General features: G+C 37.1%; 2 protein-coding genes across 6 annotated transcripts in view; both read right to left on the bottom strand.

The window, feature by feature from the left end:
• PAPOLA (poly(A) polymerase alpha) overlaps positions 1 to 4278 on the bottom strand; it is a 44888-nt gene extending 40610 nt beyond the window's left edge. For 2 of the 4 annotated variants that reach the window (XM_032690173.1, XM_032690174.1), the window contains exon 1: positions 3951 to 4277. In XM_032690173.1, coding sequence (XP_032546064.1) covers positions 3951 to 3958 — 8 coding nt within the window. In that variant the 5' untranslated portion in view covers positions 3959 to 4277. Of the gene's footprint in view, positions 1 to 3950 lie in introns of all 4 variants that reach the window. The other 2 variants (XM_032690176.1, XM_032690175.1) reach the window with 2 other exon arrangements.
• Positions 4279 to 4643: 365 nt separating this feature from the next.
• Positions 4644 to 26180, bottom strand: part of AK7 (adenylate kinase 7) — a 29239-nt gene continuing 7702 nt past the window's right edge. Inside the window, exons 6-18 of one of the 2 annotated variants that reach the window (XM_032691865.1) lie at positions 25089 to 25172; positions 24439 to 24527; positions 23831 to 23921; positions 21241 to 21318; positions 20344 to 20493; positions 18752 to 18880; positions 18320 to 18452; positions 15700 to 15828; positions 14591 to 14659; positions 13905 to 14102; positions 10215 to 10435; positions 7635 to 7798; positions 4644 to 5939 (exon numbers count right to left, since the gene is read on the bottom strand). In XM_032691865.1, the coding sequence (XP_032547756.1) occupies positions 5882 to 5939; positions 7635 to 7798; positions 10215 to 10435; positions 13905 to 14102; positions 14591 to 14659; positions 15700 to 15828; positions 18320 to 18452; positions 18752 to 18880; positions 20344 to 20493; positions 21241 to 21318; positions 23831 to 23921; positions 24439 to 24527; positions 25089 to 25172 (1593 nt within the window). In that variant the 3' untranslated portion in view covers positions 4644 to 5881. The remainder of the gene's footprint in view (positions 5940 to 7634; positions 7799 to 10214; positions 10436 to 13904; positions 14103 to 14590; positions 14660 to 15699; positions 15829 to 18319; positions 18453 to 18751; positions 18881 to 20343; positions 20494 to 21240; positions 21319 to 23830; positions 23922 to 24438; positions 24528 to 25088; positions 25173 to 26180) is intronic. The other variant, XM_032691866.1, reaches the window with a different exon arrangement.

The raw sequence follows: 26180 nt of genomic DNA, 5'->3' as shown, positions 1-26180 counted from the left end.
GTACTGGAGAATATATGCTTTAAGTGGTTAAGGCAATCCAGCTGTCCCTCCCAAATTAAAGTTTTAATATCTAGCAGGAGGCTACTGGAACATTTAGACCATGAATTAAGTTTTCAACCGTCAGTATGAGATGTTCAAGACACACAAAACTGATTTGAATACAGGTATTGGAGCAACAGGCAACTAATCTACAAAACAGACTCACCTATGGCAAAAGGAAGATCATTCATACACATTCTGCTAACCTTGGACTCTCTCCTGAGCTCCCTGACTCTTCTGTTTGCAGAGAAGAGTGAAGGCAGCATGTCTAAACACAAACCCATCCACAACATTCTCACGAATGCCAATTTCAAGAGAAGTTTCTCAAGTTTAAAGAAAACAAAGTGCTACTGAACTGTACAGGCAGCACTTGAACCAAAATTATTTTTCTTCCTATTCTGGAGACAAAAAACTCAAAAGGTAGCAGCTTAAGAAATCAATAAGAAGTATAAAACCAAGAACTAGGATACCACAAAGCGTTTCACCATAAGAGATTAATTTGTCTCAGCGGTGAAATCTGCTCTGCCCAAAATAACTGGGGTTCCAAGTTCTGTGCAGTACCTCTATATTAACAGGTATAAACTCAGTCTTTTTTTAGAAGACTGAAACCTATTGCAAAACCATATATCCTTGCCACCTAGTTCTTCTGGTCTGCATTTAACAAATTAATCCTCAGTATAATTTTTATATTGTTTCTCTATTAAGAAAGCTATCACTTTATATTAAGGCAACTATTCTTCCAAAGTTAGTCCTGTGTTTTGCAATGTTAACAACAATTTAATTCCTTTCCTAACAGCCTATGAAAATCTGAGCTCTCTGTTAAGAAACACACTATCCACTCCCAACCAGCACAAACCATTGTAAATACAGTGCTGTACTTTTGGCATGCAAGTTGACAGTCACTAATTAGAAGTCAAGAAAATGACTTTGTGTATGTCTAAAGCAAAGTTCAGTGAAAGAAAATACAAAGAGTCTTACTTCAGAAGTGAGAATAAGGTCGACTGTCTACAATAAAGACTGGAAGGAATAATTACTGATGAGATTCCAAAACTCTAATACAGAAGTTACCAATACTAAAAATACTTGAAATTTGGAGTGCTTATAGCACTTTTAAATGTTCAGATACATGACTCAATGCAGTTTGCCACTTCTGGTTACAGAAAAAAACAGAACAAAAGTGTTTTGCAATGATTTCAGCAGACACAGAAGTTTAGTAGCTTACCAAAAAACAGATTCATGGTGCTTTTTCTCTATTTGGAGAGTCAGAAAGGCCCAGGTTACATAAGAAGACTACATCATCATTCATACAAACGTAGCTGCAGCTCCACTGAGTCGGTAATCTTTCTGCATAAACTCCAGACCCGACCAAAACATATGAACAGCTCAGTGAACTTCATTTTTGCCTAGAATCTTACATTTCAGATAACGCACGGGAATATTCAGTACCCAACTGTTGGCTAAAATGTATCTTCATGACAGTGGAAGTAGTCCTTTTGTTTCTAAACAGCTTTTTTTAACAACTGAAAGTTAAAGACTTTTTGCTTATGCAGCTGCTACCTCTTCACACATGACAATTGTAACAAAAAGTCACATAAGTTTCTAGGATAAATTTAGTATTTTTTTAAAACATTAAAAGGCTTCTGCAAATGCCCGCTATCAGCATCAGCAGAACCCCAGTTTGCTCTCTTACTGGTGATGTGCCAGGTACATAAAGAATTTGGTTTTATAGCTTTGTACCATACTGCTAATAAGCACACATACACACACGGTATCAACACTGCTGTAACCTTGGGGAACTCTGGACTTTCAAGTTAAGAATAAGAACAATCCCTGGTTGTATGGGAAATCGGTTCTGTCTAGGCCTGTCAATTGCAAACACCATCCCTGAAAATGAAGTTTAAAGGAGGTATTTAAAGGTCAGCCAAAAAAAAACACAACCAAAAAAGGTGGGTTGGGAGTGGGGATATCTGGTCATCTTGAAAGTTGGGCAGTAACACACGGTTGTTCCACGCTCACTCTAAAAGATTATCATCCAAAAGCATGAAAGCATCAACTGGAAAGACTTATACAGAAAAGGAACTTCCTAAGATGCCTTTTTTTTTCCCCCTCTAAACTAAAGTCAGTGGTATCACTTCATAAACTGAGGAATCAACATTACTAGCCTTTCAATTTATTGGCATTAAAATGGTCGCTTTGAAGTCTTGACTGACCCACACAAAGTCAATAATTTCAAACATATAAATGACTGAACAAATGCATAAACTGAGAAAGCTTCACTTCTGCTAACTACAATAACCCTCTTGTACTAGTTAAGTTGCCAAGTGATGCTTATACTGAAAATAGCAATATATTGGTGCAAATATAACTATATAATGTTATTTAAGAGTTTCTAGTTAAAGTATCATAAACACTTACATCAGGAAAAATTATCAAGTCAGCCTAAACTTTTCAAAGTTGAAGATCGCTATTACTAGAATTCATACAAGTAGCCCAAGCTTTTTTTAAATGTTGTTACTAAGCATTCGGAATTTATGTAGTCACAACAAAATAAGAACGAAAGCAAGCACAATAAACACCCTCCCATTTTCCTGAGGCTGAAAAGCCTAGCCAACTTCAAAGCTGATTTCTGGTAAATTTTCATTGCTATAATGAACATGAGCAACACTGATAGGTATAAGGACGTTGCAGCTTCATTATACCAGTATTAGAACCCATCTGGCATAATCATTTGCCTTCCTGGATTCACCCACCTTGTTTTCCCTGTCACAAACTCTTTCGGGTAAGTTTCTACTGTGTTATCCACCCCATGACTAACTTTGCAGTATTGCAGACTGAATTAAACAACCACAACAGGCAAGCATGGCTATCCTTCACCTAAAGTTTACATATTTAAAACAACAGTGAATAAATCCAAGTAATAACAGTGAAAAAAAATATTGAATAATCCCTTTTCTTCCTTCAATAAAAAACAAACAGACCAACTGAACCTAGCATATAAATATGCTTTATTCTTAAAAGTCACTTGTCCACCTACACATCACTGGTTCCCTCGATTTTTAGAGTAATAAAATAATAAGATTATGAACTAGAGAAGTGAGGAGCTGAAAGTTTTGTCGTCTCAAACAGGAGTCATCAAAACGTCAGTAAGCTAGAAAAAAAAGGAAGAGGGAAAAAAAAAACGCAGGGTATGGGATTGATAGAAATCTGCGAACAAACTGGAATGAATAATGCCACACTTGGTCATTCCTGACTGCGGGCAGGGTCACGGCACGGCAGGCACGGCAGGTCCAAAGCACGAGCCCCCGGGTTCCCGGTAGGGATGGGGGGGGACACACGGCCCCACTGCCCGCGCTGCCGGCCGGGGGCGCTGCCCGGTCCCGCCGGGGGCGGGGGGTTCCAAGGGCAGCCGGATGCGCTCGGGGCGCCCGCTGGAACCCGCGGCTCGGGCTCTGCTGCCCCCCGGATCGGGGAAAAACCGCCCGCGCGGCCGCGGGGGAAGAGGCTTCGCAGGGGTTCTCAGGAGAAAAAGCGCTTCACCCCCGGCGGGCAGGGCGAGGAAGGGACGAACACGCGGTCTCGCCCCTCCTTGCGCCCTGACCCGGCGGGGGGGGGGGGGGGGGGGGCACCGCACGCGGCCGCCCGGCCCCACACGCCGCCGCTGCGGGGTCGCGGCGGCGGAGACAACAACAACAGCGCAAAAGCCACATCGGCGTGTCCTCCGGGGCTCACGGCCATGGGGGGGCCGGAGGGGGCGAGAAGGAGAGCGCGGCGCTCCGGCGCGGCCGCAGCGGCCCCAGGCCCGCACACTGCGGCAGCGGAAGCGGCGCGGGGGGAAGGGCCCGAGCCCGGCAGGGAGGGCCCGGGCCGGCACAGCGCGGGCCCCGAGCGCGCCCCGCGAGCTCCCGACTTACAACGGCATCGTCTCTCCAGCCCCTCCTCCTCCTCCTCCGCCGCCGCCGCCACCACCGCCGCCGCGTCGTCCCCTTCTCCCTCCTCCTCTTCCTCTGCGTCCTCCCCCACCGCTGCCGCCTGAGGACCGGTCACTCGTCCCGCGGAGCGGCGGGAGCCGCGACCATGGCACGGGCCGGGGCCAGGCCCCGGGAGAGGAGGGAGCGGCTGTGCCGGGCCCGGCCGCCGCCGCCGCTTCACTCGCCTCTTCCCCTCCGGCCTTCTAACATGGCGCCCGGGCGCTACCACAGCAACGTCCCGGCCCGGGGGGGGCCTGACGCAGCGCCGTGGACACCCCCGCACGGCGCGCACGCTCGCACGGCCGCGCGTGCGCAGGCGGGAGGGCGGCACCGCGGGGCACGCTGGGGGATGTAGTCCCGCCGGCGCCGGCCGCGGTTTGAAAACAAAGCGCCAACGGCCGCGGGGCGGCCTCGTGCCGGGCGGTCCCTGAGGGACGGGAAGGGGCTCCCGCAAAGGGGCCCCCGCAAAGGGGCCCCGCGCCTGGCTTTGGGAACCCGTACCCGATGCATTTTATTCGTGCCCTACACAGAACAGACAGACTCTTTCCTAGTAACTGTTTTTTGAAACCTCTGCCCGTAACAGTCTGCATAAAATTTCGGGAAATTGAATTAAAAAAAAAAAAGTCACAATTTATAGATCAGCTCAAAACTTTATTTTTAGAGAGGCAAATACATCACAATAACTCTACAGAAAACCTCCTGGTTTACCTTATTTTGTCAGTGCCTGGTTTTCATCTCTAATCTGAAAAATAGGACTTTCAAACTAAAAAATTCTCTGAAACTACCGATTATTTCATCTTCAACTGCCTCACACAATAAATGGTAACCTGAGCTGCCAGTATATAAGATATATAGATAGTAAAAAAATCTGTTTCTTTAGAGTAGGAGAGGATGGTTCTGAACTTTGTTCCTGGCTATCGTCACTGATTTATCTGTGTGACTGTGTGAAAACAGATGAAATAAGACTCATAGTGTGTAAAAATATTAATATATCTGAATAAGATCATTGGGCGTTCTAAAAATTCTGATACTAAAAGTTACCGATAAAATAGGTGCTTCTATATCACCATTCTTTCAGTTCTTCCTCTTCCCCCCCCCCCATTTCTCCCAAAGGGTCCTTGTCTTCTGACCCCACGGGTGCTATCAGTTTCAGCTCAGTCAGCATAGATACTGTTTCTGCAAGAGCTGGATGAAGTCAATAAAATTGGGAATGACAGCCACAAGCTGTAAAGTCTATGTTCTTCAAGAATCTATAAAAAACATGTAATATTGAATGCTGAGGATAATTAAATGAGAACTAGCCCCGTATGTTGGATACCAAAGTAAAACACAGGTTTTTTGACATACCTGTGCTGGGAAACTGTTTACAAGTCACTCTTCAGTGCAGCATGAGAAGACTATATTGTGTGACTTTCTGCCTCTTGGTAGCCAGGAGGGGAAATAAGAGAACTTGCTGCTTCTATTTATTTCCATTTTCAGTAAAAACACTTTTTTTTTTTTTTAATAATAGTTTTTCTCAAGCTGGCTGCTTACATTCACTATGGATTAGGAAAATAGTATATTGCTTAAATAGAATGTACATCTGAAAACAAATCCAGGAGGAAGGTTTTGAAGAGATAACAGATTCTTATGGTTCACATTTTCAAACAGACCTATGAAATACAGATGTGTAAATGGATTAATCAATATGTGCAGTAAATGAAACTTTTGTAAAAGAAATATTAAAAACCCAATACAACGTAGTAATAAAGTATGAGAAATAAAAAGGAAGATTACGTAATAAGCCTAACCAAAAATAATTTCAGAAACTAAGTATTTTTATCTAAAATGTATTAGGAATTTTCTGCATTTTTATTTCACAATTCCCATTGCTGCTAGGATTTAACGATTATTCCAGTCAATATCAGGACTGTTCTTGAAGAGATATTCTGCCTATAAACAGAAGAGTTTCAAAGTTACAATTATTTTTATATCTCCAACTTTGAAATGTATGCAAAATAACAAAGATATAGTGGAAAACATTGCTTAAAAAAAATCGCAGAAAGTATTATATGGCTCTAAAATGTAATTTCTGGCAGTTATGTCAAAGAAATCTCTTTCCTACAAATACCACCCAAAATGCCATTGACCTCATTCTCCCTCTTGGTAGCAGTCACCCCGTTTCTGTCATGGGCAAGAGAAGGAAGTGAGCCATTTATAACAGTATTTGTCACTCCATGGGAAAGCCTAGGGAATACCGTAGTGCCTGATTTCTGGACCCAGAAGAGCAGATGATACTGATTCTTAAAAGCTAGGCAGTCATTAGGGAAGATCTCATGCTCATATAGCTACAGATAATTGTCACTCAAAAAATGGTTAAAGTAGGAAAACACTCCTTAGTGCCTGAACATTGGCATTGCAACACTGTTGCTTTCATCTTAAGCTTTTGCTTGGTTAATAAAATGCTCTGTTTCAGCTTCTTAATAACTTGTCTAGGATGTGCAGGGGAACAGCAGCACAGCAATAACTTTATAGCACCTGAATTACTGTCTGAATGCAATGCTGACCCTGCTTTCAGCCGAAAGTTGAAATGGATAACTTCCTGAGGTCATTTGCAATTGGAATTATTCTATGAATGTCCTAAGGGATTTTCTCATTAATTTGTCTCTGTACTGTGAAGGGAATTACCACAGAGCTTGCATTCATCATTACAACAATATGTTTGGTTGTGCCAAGAGGGGTGGATGGAGAGTCACGTCCCCCTTTCTGAAGGGTTACAAATTTTATATCATTTGAAAGTAGACATAAGCAGCTAGAACTGTTAGCACACAAGTTGAACTTTATCTGAACTATACGATTATGTTGTGTAAGTCAAAGATGGATCACAGTGAAACCTGGTGCTAACAATATGAACATTAATAATAGTCAGAATAGACAAAGCTGCACCCTAAAAATTGCTTAAAAATTAATAGCTGGAGTAGACAGCCCATAGATTGTGGCATATGAACTGTAACAACCATAGTACAGCATGGACTACAGAACAGATCGAAACTGCCTCTGAAACCCATCTAAGGGGGTGTGAAGGGGATCACTTAACAACCACTTGGTAACCAAACAGCAAAACAACAGAGAGCAATAAGCCCCGAGTCCCTACATGGCTGTTAGTCCAGACTGTCCTGGGAGTGTAGATTGTAAGGGTGTAATTGCCCTGGAATGTCTTTAGTGGCACCTGGCTCAAGCTACCAAATATCATAACTGATTTGTGCCAATGAGCCTAATGGAGATGAGAGCCTAGTGTTAAAAGTTTCTTTAACTTGCAGGCTTCCTATGTCACAGCAGAATTGTCAGGGTACATAAGATCTGCACTGCACCTACCAAAGGGAAGCAGATTCTAATAGTGATTCTTGCCCTATTACTGTTTCATTAAACTGGATTATGCCCTTACTTGATACACAGTATCAACTGAACCCACAAAGAGTAGTTGCTGCATGTTAATTTTCACTATAATTGCTGTTCACCAGAATTGCAGATACTAGTCATTAATTAGTTTGTTATTATGACAGTGGGGAAAAAAAATTTAAGTCCTTTTGTTAGTCCTTTGGGTCTAGATGAATACTGAAATATATTTAAGAAATAAAAGGTAATCACCTTACCAGAAAATTGACTGGGTCTTCTGGCCTGATCCTACAGCATTCATTTATCCCTTGCATAAGTGTCGGCATGACATTCTTCATTAAATAGTTTCGTAGTGGAATGGACTGGGCCTCCAATAACTCTTGTTCTTGTCTTTTCACTTCCTCCATCTGTTTATTCTAAAAGTAGTGAAAAAAAAAATCAATAATAAGACTTATAACATCTACCAAATAGCACTTGTCTACATAATGATTATGGCTTAGAGGAAAAAAATTAGTGTTAGAAGCTGTGGGTAGAACTTTAAAACACAACTTGACAGGAAAAAATATCAACTGTTTATTAAATATAGAGCACATGACACACTGAGGACAAAGAATTGAACATGATGACCACTGAAGTAACCTCCTTAGTAAAATTATTTTATTTTTCTTCTTTAATACCTAAAAGGAGATTTATTCTGAAGTCTTCCAATGGTCCTATTTCCATATGGTATTTAGCAAAATGGTTGGAATACACAGTAGCACTTCAAAAAATAGTACTATTGCAAATGCAGATAGTTTGTTGAGGGTTCTTTGAACTGGAGAGAAAAGAGAGTATTTTTACTCAGAAGAGAGCCCTGGCTCTTTAAATATTAAAATGGTAAATTGTGTTGTGTTTGGTTTCTTTGTTTTGTTTTATTTTTACTTCATTGATGTTTTTGAGGGATTTGAGAGTTAGAATAAAACCACCGTGATTTACATTTGTTTACACCAGCTAAATTTATTCCCAAATTCAGGTTAAATCAAATACAAGTATTACATTCAAAAAATAGGAGGAGTGAGGAAATAAAACTGCTGCAAATTTTTCTTTCTTCTATTCAGGAGCACTTAGTAGCATGCATATTTGCAGTAGCTTTAGGCAAAGATTATTCCAACTCATTTTTATTGTCCTCTCTTCTCTCATTTTATTCCTCAGTAGCCTGATGTAAATTGATACAGCAAACATGATACTCTGAAGACTGCTTTTCTATATGCAAGGCATAATACAAAAGCAATGTTCAGATAAAACTGATACACTAATCACAGAATCACAGAATATGCCAAGTTGGAAGGGACCCACAAGGATCATCAAGTCCAACTCAGCCCTGCACAGGACCATCCCCAAGTATGACACCACGTGCCTGAGAGTATTGTCCAAACGCTTCTTGAATTGTATCAGGCTTGGTGCTGTGACCTGGGGAGCTGGTTCCAGTGCTCAACCAGCCTCTGGGTGAAGAACTTTTTTCTAATATCCAGGCTAAACCTCCTCTGACACAACATCAGGCCATTCCTTTGGGTCCTATCACTGATCACCTCAGAGAATATATAATAATAAAATGCATATAATAGTATATGTGTAAAATAAAATACCTTATTCACCCAATCCAGGAGTGCTATTGAATAAATCTCGCAAGTGGTCTTTGGTCACTACTCAGAGACAGCAGTTAATCTACAGTCTCAATGTCAAATGAACAGTTGCTTACATTCCTGAGCATCTGCCTATTTAGAAGGATAATCTTAAGCACACATTTTATATAAACACCTGGTTTAGCTTTGAGTAACGCAGAGTTCGCTCTTTTAAAGGTAGATGCCTTTGGACTGATTTTAGCTAAAAGTGTGTTAACTATCCCTAAATATTTTACAGAGTACAAAATGCTATTTAATGTTGAATGAAGCTGAAAATAAGCACAGAGATAACAAAAAAATCCTTGTTTACAAGCCAACATCAGAAGAATGTAAATATTTCCTTAGAAGTGAGTAATTTCAGTGTATTATTTCCCCATAGATGTGTATGGACATTCGAATATAAGAAAAGGACTTATCTGCGGAATGATCAGTTCGGTTTTAAATAGTTCTAAAAGAAGACAATAGATCTGCCTTCTGGGGGAACAACCTGACTTTGGGTGTGAACGAGAACATTCTTACAGCATGCACTTCAGGTTGTTTACCTAAAATGTCGTTAGGTGTGGCAAAGTAAATAAGGAAAAAGCATCATGTGCAAATCATATGAGGTCAGGTAGCCTGAATGCCAAGTACTTATCACATTATTAGCCAATGAAAATCATCCTTCAAACTGCATCAGGTAGTCTTTACTGAACTGAGGACTCAGCTCTTACACATATTCTTGCAGGTTCAGAAACCTTTCTACAGCAGAGATTGGAATGTTGATCAGTGTTAAGTTAAAAATTTAGTTTGATAATTAAGACTTGGTCAGCTGCTTGGAAGTAAAATGAGCAAAATGCAAAAGTCCTAGAAGACTTGATATGGAAAATTACCATTGATTATAGTAGATATTTATAAGTGGTAAAATGTAAGAACTAGAGTACAGCACCACCAACAAGAGCACCATAGAAGTATTTTAAAGACATGGAAAAAATGCTGCATCTGTAATAAAAAAGAGACTATATTCTGTAGGATGGGCTCCAAAATGTGAAGATAGTCTTCCCCAGATCTAAAGTATGATATAAGACACAAGAGAATTTATGCCATACTTCTCAAGTGTATTTACATAAAGATTTCTTGAAGTCATTTAAACATACAAATAATAGTGGTTTTCCAAAAATATGTGTTAACCTACCCACTCTTCCAGTCTTGCCATCCTTTCAGCATGTTCCTCAGCTTCTTTACGCTCTTGTTCAGCTTTTTCTTGAGCTTCTTTGGCAAGGCGTTCCTCGGCTGCTTTGCGTTCCAAAATCTCCTTTTCTTCATCTGTCAAGCCATAATTCCGAGGTTCTCCAATTTCTTTGATGATCTTTTGCACAATAAATCTGTTCTCAGGATCTTCATATATGGGTACATCTTTTAAACAATACAAGAGAAAGCATTTCAAGGGTTTTGTCAATTATCAGTGGCTATTAGTAAATAACTGCAGGACCTAAAAATATATGGTGTTCATGTAGTTTGAATTTTCAGGTATAAGATGTTGTTTTCAGTTGCTTGTAAGCGTCAATTTTTTGCTACACAGACTGAAGCTTTCTAAATCTGATTTTCTTTACTAGTTTCAGCTAAAATAATTTGCATTTTAAGATGATGTAAGGAAGAAATGTATTAAAATAATTTTTATGACTGTCATTTATTAGTTGCAGCTTGCCCAGGTTTTGAAACATGCAAATGAGCTCAATCAACTATCAGAGATGTTCCTGATACCAATCTTTTGTCAGTTTATCCAGATGCATAAAAAGCTACAGGATAGGTTGTTAGGCACAAACTCCAAAGTTTTCACTCATATAAACTTACAAATATACAGACCTATCTCTAGTCCACCTAGTATAACTATGTTATACTTACAAATCAAATCTGTAGCTTCAGGTAGGAACACAGAGACTGAGCAAGACCTCTTTCATTCTATTCCTTCTCCCTTTTAATTTCTGGAGGTTACTTGCACGTTAAACTTGACAAGGATGAAGGAAAAGAAAAACTATGGAAGAATGAAGACTTTCTCCAGAGATTTCTAGTTCCAGTATGGGAAGGCAGAAAAGGTACAGAAATGTACAGGGAAATGAGAAGAGTGGGCATTTGAGGTAGAGAATACAGAGATAAAGGGCTGGTTCAGAGGCAAGAAGAGGAAGATGTAAAAGAACAGAAATGGGTGAGGAGAGGAAGCAGACAAAGGGAAAAAGACAAACAACTAGAATATAGAATTTAGATGAGAATTCAGTAGTCCCTGCTTCACAGTTCTCTGCTTTAGGAAGTTATTTGGAAAGTTATTGGCAAAGCGTTCTTCCCGGTTCTTTCTGATCACTGATTCAGGCAGAAGATAGCTATCAAATACTAACATCATTCTCTCAACAGTTGAAGTGTTTGTGATTTGGACCCGAAGTCCTAACTCTTCCCATGAATTGAGGAGAAAGCTCACATAATTCTAAATGATAAAATTCTTTTACAGCTTCTTCTTTCAAAAAATCAGGAATTGCATTCCTGAAGGATTTCAAGTTAAAGAAATAATAAATTTGCTATGACAAGCAGTCCAATGTTTCCAAAATTTTAACTGCACCTGGATATACAAATTACAATGAAAATCACTTTTCTAATCACTTATAGTATTGCTAATACCAGCATTGAATTTGAGGTCTCAAAGGCTGCATGTTTTTTCTTGGCAACAGAAGAATACAATGAACATATTACAGCAATCATAATTAACTACATTTATCGTCAAAAATAAATGCCTTTTAAATGAAAGATTAAGTTAGCACTGATGTTAATGGAGAGGAAAAAACACCAGAAAAGGAGTTAGCAAATTAAGGTCTTCAAAGGAAATTGCTGTTATAACTTTAACATGCCTTTCTTTAGAATATCTAACATGCCTGTGTCACCATCCCAGACTTGCAGATGAGGAAAACAAGATACAAGATAACCAACTTGCAGCCTTCATGCAGTGATTCATAGTAGCAAAGTAAGGTTTACAGAATCTTGAAGCCTACTCCTTCCTACTAATCATATTTCAGACTCAGAAAAAGATAATAATCATAAAAATGATACATAAAACCATATGTTATGATTTTCTAAAATTAAGGTAGAAGAAAACTTATTGAGTCAATATCAAACAAACCAAACACAATTTTTAACCCCTTCTTCAGAATATGACTGAGAAAGCAGTTGGCTCTCTGAATAAATCCAGTGCTACTTAATTCTATGCATCTCATGATCCAACTGGAACGTCAGCTAGAACGGAGAGTATGGGCTGAGCCAAAGGTTCCTCAGTGGTTGTCTTTGTAATCTGTCCTTACCATTTTTCACTAGAAGCAATATGCTTGCATGCTTCAGTGGGTAACAATCAGCAATATGAACATAGGTAAGGAGACAGTTCTGAGACAAACAGGACCTAAAGATGATGCTCATTTGGAAATGCGAATCAATACTGTAAACTGAATGTGAAAATCATCTGAAACATCACAGCTGTGATACCTCAATAGTTAAAATCAGTAGGCAGGTGAGTTTGCATATTTGGAATGGACTAGAGTTTAAGAATAATCTTTAGGCATAATTCTTAGCAGAAAACAGTGCAATATTTTATCAGATTATACATTTTATAGTCCCTACCAAAATAAAACGGTCTTGGACAGCGCCATTACTTGCATATCCAGAAGTATATAGGCTAAAAATGTGACCAATTGATGGCATCAGACCTTAATATTTACCACTTCTTGAATTTACTTTCCATTGTAGAATTACTTAAATTCCACAGTGAAAATTTTCTTGAGAAAGGATGTTCTTTGATGTTTGATCTTTGTATACTTTCAAGTGTAATCAACAAGAAGGGAGATTTAATCTGTGAAACAGAGAGCCGCTCACAAGCAAGATCCAAGTGATGTCTATGTGTTAGAAAGACAAATTACTTGTTGGTGGAATTGCCTTGTTATGGTTTAAGGCTGGACATGCTTCAATCTCAGACACAACAAAGCTTGGGGAGAAGGTTGTACCACTGATAGAGGACACAAAGAATGCAAAATTCATGGGCCACAAGGACATCTGGCAGAACTCCCAAGATGAGGAAGAAACTAATAAAGCCGACCTAGTAATTGTACTTATATCAGCTCCAACTAGGTAAAAGGTAATTCCAGCAGGGGGAGATCATGACCATTCACTCACAGCCCACTGACCCAAGAAACCCACCAGCTCAAAAGAAGAGAGAGACTGAGCATGTGGACTAATTAGCATAACCAATAGAAGACAGAATACTGATTAATAAAAGAACTATGTAAGTTTTAGCCTATGAATACTAATTCTTTTGTTTGCTAAAATGTATAAATAGTAAAAAGTTTTGGTAGTTAGAGTGTTTGATTTGTGGAATACTACTGAGAACCCAGGCTTGTGCAACTCAGTGTCTCTTGAGTGTGTAATTATTGGCTTGTTGCACACCAGGTAACAAATTCGATTTTTGTGAACAACAATGGCATCTAAGGATAAGTCTAAAAAAAAAAAAATATAAGCAACTATAATATTGAAAGTCCATGAAAATGTACTATTACACCTACACCTATCTGGAAGGACACAAGTGCAGAGGTCTGTAACCTAAGTCATAAAATTACTCTAATAATTTAGCCTACAAAAATAAATAACTAAACCCCCAGTTTTCAAAAACAAGCTAACTGTACAAGAACATTTTTTTGCAGGTTATATAATTACATGTTTGTTGTATGTGCAATCTGCAATATTAATAAAAACATTATCTATATATGTACAGTTATTATATGATTTTTGCAAGCGTTAAATTTGTAACAACAAATTTTTTTTATATATTTTACCTACTAATTCTATTATTTCATACCAATAAACTGAGGATGTATTTCAAGTTCATCAAAATAGTTGAGAACCGTCGTATCATCTGTGTTCGAATCTCGGAAGAGTTTCAGAGATTGTGGGAACCTGTCCTGGGTATAATGAGTCCCAGCAACGACACTCTCTGGCAGATTTGTTACTCTGTTTATAAGGAATTCATCAGATGCAGTCAAAGAAAAAACAAATTCTGTGAAGAAGAACATATTATTATCAGCTAACAGTTGATGGCATTTTCAGAAAAAAAAAAAAAGAAAAAAGAAGAAAAAGAATAAAATATCCACAAACCAAACCAAACCCTTCCTTTCGATTAAGAAAAATTTATTCACCAAAAGGGCTGTCAAGCATTGGAACAGGCTGTCTAGAGAAGTGGTTGAGTCACCATGCCTGAAGGTATTTAAGGGATAGGAAGATGTGGCACTTAGGGACAGGGTTTAGTGATGGACTTAACAGCGCTGGGTTAACAGTTGGACTTGATGTTCTTAGTGGTTTTTTCCAATCTAAATGATTCTGTGGTTAATTGTTCTCTTTCGAATAAGAAGGCAGTGATATTACATGAAATAGATATTTAAGTTAACTTCAATAGGAACAGATGGAGTGATATTTTAGACTTCTCGTTGGTGGCAGCAGTATTTCAAATCTCCTCAGTTTATTTAAAAAGAAATCCATCAAACTTACCAGGTGTGATTATTTTATGACATTTAGGTATTTTGCTTTTTGTTTCTTCTTCTTCGTCCTCATCTTCCGCTAAAACAAAGTAAGAAATTATCAATATTTTCATTTGAAGCAACAATATCACTATATTTGCTAAAAATGTGTCCAGTACAAACATAGGTTTGTCTATATCCTGATTATACTAATAGCTGGAAATCAATCTACCCTTGAACCAGTTCAGAGAACTCAGTAAGTAATTTATGTTGCCAGCCACCACAGAATTCTACCAGTAATTGTTTTACCTACACAGCAGCAGTATGTACATGCGTACACCATTTTAGAACATGTTCAACTACAAAACTGCCACCCTGTCTTTGGGCTCTGCCCTTGCTAAGTACATTATTCTGCCAAAAACAGAGACAAGGCTCAGAACAGTGAGTAGAAGTGTTTTACAGTTGTATGTTTAAAATGTTTTCTGCTGCTTAGTATATGCTGTTCTGAATAGTCAGTAAAACTGCCTGAAGAGCATCAGCTGAGCATGACCACTTGCAGAACAGCATACTAAGCTGAACAAGACTGGTTTTTCTTTTCCCTCAAACCTCACGTTGTAATTTAAATATGAAGATAACTCTTAATCTTGGTCTTAATGTATGGATGGTGCCTGCTCTCAATTTGAAAGGTGTGTTGCAGAGCGTCTCTGAAGTCATATCTACTGTAGCTGATCTAATAAACCCACTCTAATCTGGCTCACAAAATATGTATTGATGCACTGGCTGGATCCCCTCATTCAGTGGCCCTTAAATATTATGAAGAAATTCTGCTGTAGAGCTTGCTTAAGGAGAATAGGCTAACACAAAGCATGAAAATATCTTCCATGTTTGTGCATTTACTTATTACTCTGCTGGGAAGGAGAGCCTGAAAACTGTCTTGTGCATAAATTAAAAAAATTGGATTACAATCTTTCTTGTGTTCTAACAATCATGTGTAAACAACTTTGGTTTGTATCCTGCATCACAGTCATTACAGTGCTGATACAATTCAATTAGTATGGCACTGAGAACAATAACAATAATGACAATATTAGCAGCAATAAAACCAAAGGCAGTAACTAAAGCAAAAGCAGCAGTACTCACCGCTAAAAAGTTCCATGGCCTGACTGTAGGTCTCTGGGAACCCATCTAAAACATATCCCTGATTCTTACAGGGCATAGACTTGAGTTTATCCTTCACAATTGTAACAATAAACTGATCATCTAGGCGACCTAAGACAAAAAAGTTTAATAGGTACCTAGTTTATATAATCAAGGTATCTGAAATTATTTTACTAACATTCAAATTCATTTATCAGAGAAATTTCTACTTAGACCCTAAAAAAGTTATATATTTTGGGTTACAATTTGTATATTACGTGTTGACAATGATTTATGGAATATGAATATGTAGCTATAAAATCACATTTGTGTTTACAGGGATATAAATATTAGAACTTCAGGAATACTAAACGTGAAATTAGTTTTATTTAGGATAATACAATCAGATTTTAATAGAAGCAGTAAAGAAGTATTTATAGAAAAAAACATAAGACAAAGCAATAATTTTCTTTTTACATTTAACAGTAAGTCCTAAAGATAGTTTTGCAAAAAAGAAGTGAGATTGACTTCACTAGTTTCATTTTCAGATGAATAGATTGAAATATGAATTGGTTTATTAATTTGTCCTATATTGTGGAGAAAATATGTGGAAGTGAAAAGTTTGGTTTGACCTGAGTTTTTGTCCTTTTGTAAACATTTGCTCTAGCTTCCTACTTTATTTTACTTTGGCTATTAAAAGTCTTAGATATTTATAACCATAGAAGTATGTTATTATTCTAAAAGTCATTATTATTTTAAGTAACAAATCAAAGCATGTAGAAGAGATACTGCCATAGATCTCATTACTGAAGCTTCTGGGTGTGTTACAAGTTCCTTGCTTAGCAAACACAAGATCCAAATCAGGTAAACCTTTAGTGATAGAATGCGTTTTTACTAGGGATCACTTTATACAACATGGAAAATCTTAAGCACTGAGTCAAAAACAACATGACTTTGTTCACATATAGATCATAACTAATACTTCTCAATAATGGTAATTTTATGGACCTTTTTCAATCTGCAAACTTTAAAATTCTTTCCCAGCTTCAGTAAATACAATTTACTTTCTAATGATGTATAAGGTACTTAAATCCCATCCAAAATCTCATATGACTGCACTAATGCTCCTTTTTACTAGAATATTTTTATTTTTGCAAGATTGGTAAACATACACTTTACCAACCTTCTATTTTATATTATATAAATTATGCTCTCTGCTCTGAGATGAAAACATAATGTTATCAAAAAAATCAGAAGTAGAAAGATGCACCAAAGTATTTAAAAATATGTATTGTTTTTAATAGACAAGGTATATAATTGCATTGGATTTGAATGACTAGGTTTTGGTAACCAGGGATGTTACAGGGTTGGCTTTTCTGTTAAGCCGGTAGAAGCTTCTCCCATGTACAACAGAGGCAATGCCAGCCGGCTCCAGGACAGAGCTGGCACTGGCCAAGGAAGTCAAGCAGAGATGGTAGTAACACCTCTGTGATAACATATTTAAGAAGAGAGAAAGTCATTGCATAGAAGTTAAATGTGGCCAGAGAGGAGAGACGGGAGAACCTGTGAGAGCCCTGCAGACGCCCAGGACAGCGAAGAAAAGGGGAGGGAAGTGTTCCAGGTGCCAAAGCAAAGATCCAGCTGCAGCCTGTGGTGAAGACCATGGTGAGACAGACTGTCACCCTGTAGATCATGGAGATACATGGAGGGGGCAGAGACCCATGTGCAGCCCATGGAGGAGGCCCACAGGGAGTAGGCGGATGCCCAGAAGAAGGTTGTGACTGCATGGGAAGCCCATCCTGGAGCAGGCTCCTGGCAGGACCTGTGGACCCATGGAGAAAGGAACCCATGCTAGAGCAGGTTTGCTGGTAGGACTTGAGACCCCATGGGAAATCCATGATGGAGCAGCCTGTTCTTGAAGGACTGCACCTCTTGGAAGGGGCCCATGCTGGAGCTGTAGCATGTAGTCCAGGGGGAGTCCCCACAATGGAGAGGTTCACAGAGGAACTGTTGCCTGTGAGAGGGACACCACACTGGAGCAGGGGTAGGACTCCTCTCCCCAGGGAGGGAGCAGCAGCAGAAACAACATATGGTGAACTGACCACAACCCCCATTTGCATCTCCCTGCGCTGCTTGGGAGAGGAGGCAGAGAATTGGGAATAAAGTTAAATATGGGAGAGAAGGGAGGGTGGGAGGAAGGTATTTTTAAGATTTGTTTTACTTCCCATCATCCTGCTCTGATTTTGATTGGTAATGAAATTAAGTAATTTCCCCAAGCTGAGTTTTGCCCATGACAATAATGAGTGAGTGCTCCCTCCCTGTCCTTATCTTGACTTGTGGGATCTTTCATTATATTTTCTCTCACCCTGTCCAGTTGAGGAGGAAAGTGACAGAGCAGCTTTGGTGAGCACCTGGTATTCAGCCAGAGTCAAGCCACCACATTAATGTATAATGTAAAACGTATTTTATTTTTAAATAAGGTACATACAAATGGAAAGGACATTATTTTTGCTTTTAATAGGAAGTAAAAGTTCTAGAGCACAAATTTATTTCCTGATTTTCCATTTGCATAGGGTTGCAGTAGTTATCTTTATTATAGTAACTATAATTTTGTATTTCCTACCTTTATTCAGCTCCATGTTTTCTTTTATTCCATCTAATAACTCCAGTGCTGCTTCTACGTTTTCGCCTTGCTCCTCTACTTCATCTTCCCCCTCCTCTACTCCAGTGTCCTGTTCTTTAGCCACAATTTTCTCCTGATGACAAGAACAGAAATATGAATAGGCTCAGAAATTCCACAGCCGACTTATTTTATATGCAGATGCAAAAAAATAAACAAAAATGAAACAATTCCTTTCATGTCTCTCTTGGACAGTGAGATACTGAGCAACCCTCAGCCTCTAAAAAGAGTTCAGTGCAACCTCCAGAAGTGATCAGTATGTAAAAAGATATTTTCATTCTAAAATAATGGGGTTATAACTAATTTGAAATGATATCAAACATTTTAAAATCACAGAAATTAAAATAATAGGAACATTAGAAAACAACAACGCACCAGATGTGCAATTTTTTCAGAAATCACATCATCTATCTTAATGTAATGTAGCCTATAATGTTTGCAGAGCTCCTGAGCAATGGTAGATTTGCCAACTGCGGGAGGACCATGAATGTAAACTTTGAGAGGCTGGAAAAAAAAAAGATGAAGATATGACATCATTCAAACAATACAGATGTTTTTATGTAAAAGAGATGATCTTTTTAATATAACTAATAGCATTTATAATTAAAACTGAAAATATATTTTGGTTCTATCAATTTATTTATTTCTCACTGAATATCTCCTATATCACCCACAGGCTCTGCGTAACACAGTTACTTAAATGTAGAATTTTACTGCTGGAGAGAAAGCACGCTTCTATTCAGTAGACTAACAGATCAGCGTGGCTAATTAGTGTTTGAATAATCCAAAGAGATGAAAAAGAATCCCACAGATAGGATCCAGTGAATTTTGGAATGAGGTGGCAGATATTATATTATAAACGTGCGATAGTTCTATTTCCCAACTGTGGTAGATTTGCTGTCATCACAATGATTATTTGCACCTCAAAAATTTCAGACCCATCACACTCTGAAGATATTAATGATTTCTCATTTCAGCCAACCAGCCTGAGGATGAGTAAATTTAATTAAGATTCCAGTATGCACTTATTAAACATATTATGCAACAAACTCAAAATCATACATAATTAACAGCCTCTCTTACTTTAGTAAATCTGACAGCACACACTCTGAAAATTTAAGAGTAGCAACAGAGACAGCCTTCCTTCTCTTTGTTACTTGGTAGGTCTGTATTTTGTACTGATTTTTTTTTAATTGGATGTGTATGTACTCAGATTCAGTGGTTTAACCCAAATACAGATCAGATAATCCTTTCAGAGCTATGCAGGGACTTTAATGAACAACCTTGAACAATAGTAGCCGTATTTTGTTTTACATGCCCTGAACTCTCATTTGAAGTCTGAACAAGATTTAGATATGCTGAACAGCCTTAACATACCAATCAATATTCAAATGTATACAAGCATTTTTCTGCACTTTTCAATAAGCCTCCCTGTACAGTTGAATGCAGAAGTTCTAAATATCAAGCTAACACAGGAAACAGCAAAGTTGTCCAGTAAATTACACAACAGAGCAGGGTAAAATGAAGGGTACACTGCAACTGAATATCCTGACTCACTAAATATAAAGAAGGACACAAAATACTCACCTAACTACTGACTATCATAAAAAAGCTTAAATAAAAGATGCCCTTATTGTATTCTTGAAGCAAAATATACTGAGAGCACCATTGTATGAATAAATTACCTTCAGAACAGCAGCTTCTCCATCATTAAGCTAATTTACATTAACAGAATTTCAGTTTTAGGCATAAAAGAAATAAAACTTAATCATTGTTGTTTTAATTAATATTGCCTCATTTAACTTCTACAATTTCATTTTTGGGTTTTATGTTCACTTAATTTGCATCTATGTCAGTTTTCTATGTATTTTTCGTTAAACAAATTAAAGCCTGTGTTTATATAACCATTTCTATTGGGGAAAAAGAAAGAAAGGTGCACTTTAAAATAGTATACAACAAAGTATTACCTGTAATCCTCGACTTTGCTTGTATTCCTTGACAACTTGTTCAATGTTCTCTACCAGTCCTGCCTCAGCAACCCAGTTAATGTCGAAAGCATCTTTCAGAACATTAGATTCCATTTGCAGGTTCACAAGCAACATATCTAAATGCATTTGCTGAGGGATAGAGCTACACTTATTTACAGACTTAAGCTATGCATGTTAAAAGAACAATTAGCTGAAGCTAGAAACCAGAATGAACAGGGACAATACAAAGAGCTAAATCATAGGGAAAGAAGATTTACATGTAAAGCAAAACAGATATTTTAAGATTTTTAAAAGTATTCTTTTTCAGTGTATAGTTGTATTTGAGTGTTCTCATGAACTATTAGAACATGAAACACTAAGTAATTATTCTGTACAATGTAAAGGTTTCATGTAATTGCAAGGAATCACTTCTTTCATAAATTTATCAAATGCCATCTTAAAACTACTTGGATTGTAATTTGTTCATTTCTCCTATGAAGTAGGGGATGAACATAACATAATTTATGTATGCTGTGTTCATCACCTTCAGCAGCACTTTATTATTAACTTTTTTTTTGCTATTTTTATCATTAGGTGTAGGTTTTGTCAGAGTGCTCCAGTATGCTAAGGGGAGCAGCAACATCAGTGCTTCAGTGTTTGTTTTTTGTTTTTGTTTTTGTTTTTGTTTTTAAATCAAATTGTAACTCCTTAAAGTAGTCTGTTCTATGATGGTTAAATTATTCTTTGTTTATTTTCTAAATTTAAATTATACATTTTTGGGCATATTTTGTAGTTAAATTTTTCTGGTGAAATAAAAAAAGAAATTGTATATTTAATGACATTTTACTTTAAGCTTATGTATTTTCCTGAAGTAATAAAAGAAAGAAAAGTACTGACTGTTAAATCTTTGCTCAGGAATGCATCTTCTTTAGAAATCTTCTGAATGTTTCCTGGTCCAACATTTTTACTGATACACTATCAAAAAAAAAAATCAAAAAAAGCCCACAAATAAAACCAAAAACATTTAACAAATCAGATTCTTAGAAAAAAATTCAACAGGATTTGTGTGAATAAAATGTGTGCTTTAAATTTTATGTTTCACTGTACCTGAAAAATCAGGGTACTGATTTGAAATAGATCTAAGAACAGTATATTAATTTTAATGTTAGCATTAAATAGCTTTTGTTTGCTATATAACACTTTCTCTTTAGTACCTGCAATAAAAAAATAAAACAAAGAAACAAACAACCCAAAACCACAGAAAAGTTTTATGAAGTCCTTAAGTCAATGTACAACTTCCTAGTGCTTAAGATCTACTTTGAGATCTATATTATTTGCCAGCACTTTTCACTTCAAGTTCCTGAAGTGTTTATTTCTGTTAACAGCCGGGAAAGGTTTTCAGATCAATGCCACTGATAACTCTCCATATATCATTAGCATTTCATCATTAAACAGAAATTATTAGTTACTCCTACAGTCCTTTAAAATAGATTTAAACCCCATTAGATTCCATAAAATCATAAACATTGATATAGACCATCAGATCAAATCTACATGTATTCCAACATTCTGTCTCCAATGAAAATAAGCACGGGAAAAACATATATGATACTCCTTCCAAATACTCTTCTAATCTTCAACTATTTTCAGCTATAATTCTCAAGATGTTTCTCTCCCGTGTGCCTTTCCAGTCTTCCCCGGGGCTGGTACAGACAACTCCCCTGCCAAGATAACTTTGCAGCACTCTCTCCACTGGCAACTTCCCACCCACAAAAGCTGTCCACTTACTCCTGCCCTCTATTTCCCATTTCTAAACAACCACACACCCATGAAAGGACACAAGCCACTCCCTTTGGCGTCTAGCTGCTTCTCAACAGCTACTGGTGAAACACTTTTTGAAAGCCTTTGGGAAAATCAAGTAGAATACATCATCTTGTTCACCCTTACCCACATTGACTACTAGTAGTATAGAAATCCAGGAGATTCCCAAAGTATTTGAGAGCACGTTTTTGAAAGTATTTCTCATGAAAGCATTTTACAAAAGTCACATTGGCTCTTCCCAAATAGAATTGTATGTATCTGGGTCTCCTCTTATGCATTTAATTTGTTATAATTTCTTACAATATATCTAGTTGTTAGCTGACCTTATTAGGTATATTGGCTTGTAATTCCCAAAATATTTCAGGAACCTCTCTTTTTACATTGGCACTACATTTATCATCCTCCAGTCTTCAAGTGCCAGGACAGTGCTAAACAGCAGGTTGCATGTGTGAATTTGCAATTCAGAGGTATTTCATCTTGGAGCTATTTGAGTCATCTTCAGTAAATTCCATAGGACTCTGGTGACTTCTTTGTGTTCATTTTGCCAGTGCATTTTATAATCTTTTCTATAGCTACTTTAGTTTTATACAGACCCTCTAACAAGTTATCCACTAAGAAATCCTAAAGCATTGATAGGCTTCCAAATTCTTATGCCTATTACAAAGTATCTCTGCTATGTCCTTGTCTTCCCTAAGTGATACTTTTATACCACAATCATCAATTTGCCTTATAGATTTTCTGGCAGGCTTTTCCAACTGTTTGAAAATAATAATATTAATTTTGAGTCTTTCCTGATAGTAATGTTTTTCACTTATCCTGCCAGATAATTTTTTAAAATTTTTTTACTGTATTCATCTGGACTTTTGGAAGTCTGCCATCTTGTTTTCCTCAACCTACAGGTTAACTGTGCTAATTTTAATTTTCACTTTCTCAAATTTTTTTAATAAGTAGATGAAATGGACTTACATGGCTAATAATGTAAGTTTCAATAGCCTCTACCCTTTTCCTACAAGTATTTTATATTTTTAATTTCTTTTGTGACCATTTTTAAATATAATATTCTTTCTTGTGGCTGATCACAGCTTTAAAATTTCCTTTGACCTTTGCTTCTTTCATAGGAATATTGACTAACTGCATTATGGTCTCTCTTACAGAATGGCTCTTCAACTACCAACTTTTCAATGAGACCCTGTGTATTCACCCAAACCAAAGCACAGATTTCATCTTCTTGTGAGCTCCCTAACACTGTGTTCCATTAAACACACTTCGATATGACAAAAAAACCCTCACTTCAAAATGTGTGGAAAAAAAAGGTATCTTCCACAAAACAAGGGGTAAAGACTTTGTAAAGGCTTTGAGTACCTAATTACAGTACTGTGAATTCCATAAAAATTCACCAGAACTTTCTTACACAAAGTTTCTCCTTAAATTAATGATAATATCTCAAAAATCAATTCCGCAAAATTAGGCCCAAGTAATGTATTCTGTTTAAAGGGCAGAAGTCTTGGAGGATTTCAAAATAATCTTCCATGTAATTTACTACATAAGATAATTCAGGAAGACCTTGGAAATTCTACTTCAGTAAAATCTAGAGTTTTTAAAACCTTAGAGATATCTTAAGGGAAAAAAAGGATTCAAAATCTCATACCTTTCTCAAATCTCTTACCTTTACTAGTTCTTCAAGTGTGTGCTTGGATGTATCCACTGCAAGTATATACTGAACTTCTGGTCTGTGGTCTGCTACATTTTGCAACACTCTGAAACACAGCAAGTATGGCCAGGGCCAGCACTTACAGAAGCGTACTTGGCTTTTGCTGTTAAATAAATTTCAGGAACACTACCAGGAGGCTATACATTCTTGCAGAACATTTCAGAGCATGACATTTTCATATATATTTTACTTAATAAAGCACAGTTGGATATTTTATTTAGAAAGAAGTTGAAAGGATAAAAAGTAGCATCTGTAGAAGATATTATCTTAGCCTGCTATAGAGTCCCCAGTCCATTTCCAGTTCTGTGCCAGTTAACTGGTATCACACTCTAAGTCAAGTAAGGCTCATCATTTCTTAAAAGCGCAGTACCAGCGCAAGAGTCATGTAAGGTTTCCAGAAGGCACATTTAGTACTAAAGAAGCTCTGTTTGACCCAGCAAAAAGGGCCAAAGAGTGACCTTAAACCAACCCACCCAGTTTAAAAGCCTCAGTACTCTCTCATGGATTTGGATTTGTGATCTAGCTGGTATCAGTTGTTGCCCCGGGGAACTTTTTGCACTTACGCTGCTAAATCAAGAATATGAATGGTTGGAATAAAATTCTTTCCATCCCCAAAAACAGGTATTTCAGGAGTCTCACTAAGCCAACACATCTGAAAATACAGAGAGTGAAGTGAAGAGAAAAAGGTTACTTTTAACTAAAAAAGGAGCATTTCTTTACTAGGGAAATCTATAAATTCAGGATTTAAAGTTCAGTTTATTGTGTGATTAATGGAACTGCAGAAAAAAAAACCAATTTTTGAGAAATACTGATTGGCAACCTACTGAAAGCAAGAAGTCTTTTTTTTTAAAGAATATTCTTTCATCTTGAAAAATATTATTTTGTATTCCCCCAAAAGACAAATACTTGGGGGGAAAAAAGAGACTGTAGTGTTGAGAAGAAAGGCATTTTTCTGGATTCCATTGATATGACAGACATGTTCTCACTGTAAAGTACATATGGAGATACTGCCAAAAAAAACAGAAAAAATCTAAAAAAAAATAGAGCCAAAGAGGTGAAAACTACTTTCACTGTAGCTAGAATATTTCAAATAATCAGTTCTGCTCATGAAAGTATTAAACTTATGATACCAAAGCTGCTAAAGACACATTCAATTCCAGTTCAGTTTGCCTCTAGAAATTAAATGATTCTTCAAGTGTAGTTGGATGTCTACCTTAAAAAGATAGTGGAAGACTCCTTCCTCAGCTCCGTATTGATGTCCTGAGGCAACAACACAAGTTGAAAATTTATTTTTGTTCTGTAAAGTAAAATCAGCAAGAAAGTTTTTATTAAAATCTGGTACTGCAGTTGGGATACAGGTTTACACTGAAACTTGATTACTTGTGTACTAAATATACAAGGTGTATTAACTATATCACTCAAAGTTTGTAACTAGATCAATTGTTGCATATCCTGCAGTTTCTTATTTAAAAAAACCCCCATTGCTCAATTAGAATTGATCTGTTTACATTTGAATGGAAATTCTAAAACAATTTAAGACTTAAAAGAATTGGAAGTTATGTAAATCAAGTAAATGAACGGGATAACTCATGTTTCAATTTTCTATTTTCAAGAAGAAATAACTCTGAAATTCACTGAAGCTATTTTTTCAATTGCATTATATTTGCATTTATCTGCCTAAAGGAGTGGGAAAGACTGGGTTAATGATTTTACAATATCTTTACTTTCATTTTGATACACAATTAAAAAAAAATAGATCTGTGAACTATTTAAATGTTTTCCTAACCACACATCATGATTAACCCACATATTTTTTCTGACCATTATTGTGTAGCACCATAAATTTGCCTGTGTACTTGGACATACATGTTACTGCTTGGATCAATGGTGAGGAGGGTTTTACAGAGGAAAAAAAAGATTTTTAAATCATCTAAAGAACAAAAACTTTCAAGGAAGTCTTTTAAATTAAGACTGCTATCTTTGAAATTTTTAAGATAAAACAACATTATTAAATAATTCTCATGTTGTAAAGATCCTAGACATTATATATTTCCATGTAAAAGAACTTGCCTTTACCAGCAGTGGGAATAAATGCACAGATTTGTGATCTAGACTTTTTTGGTGAAAAATGAACCTTTTGTTATTTTTGTAATATTTAAGAAACATAAAAATAAGGAAAGTCTTAGTCAATCTTTAATAAGCAAAACATCATATAAAGTGATGACAAGTTGTAACATCAGTGTATTTTATCTGTATATGTGATTTTATCGTATCTACTTACAATGTAAAACTTCGTAATAAAAAC

The sequence above is a fragment of the Chiroxiphia lanceolata genome, chromosome 6, assembly GCF_009829145.1.
Source record: "Chiroxiphia lanceolata isolate bChiLan1 chromosome 6, bChiLan1.pri, whole genome shotgun sequence".
Lineage (NCBI taxonomy): Eukaryota > Metazoa > Chordata > Aves > Passeriformes > Pipridae > Chiroxiphia > Chiroxiphia lanceolata.
Note: the sequence above shows the minus strand (reverse complement) of the source record. Positions and strands in the feature narration are given on the sequence as shown.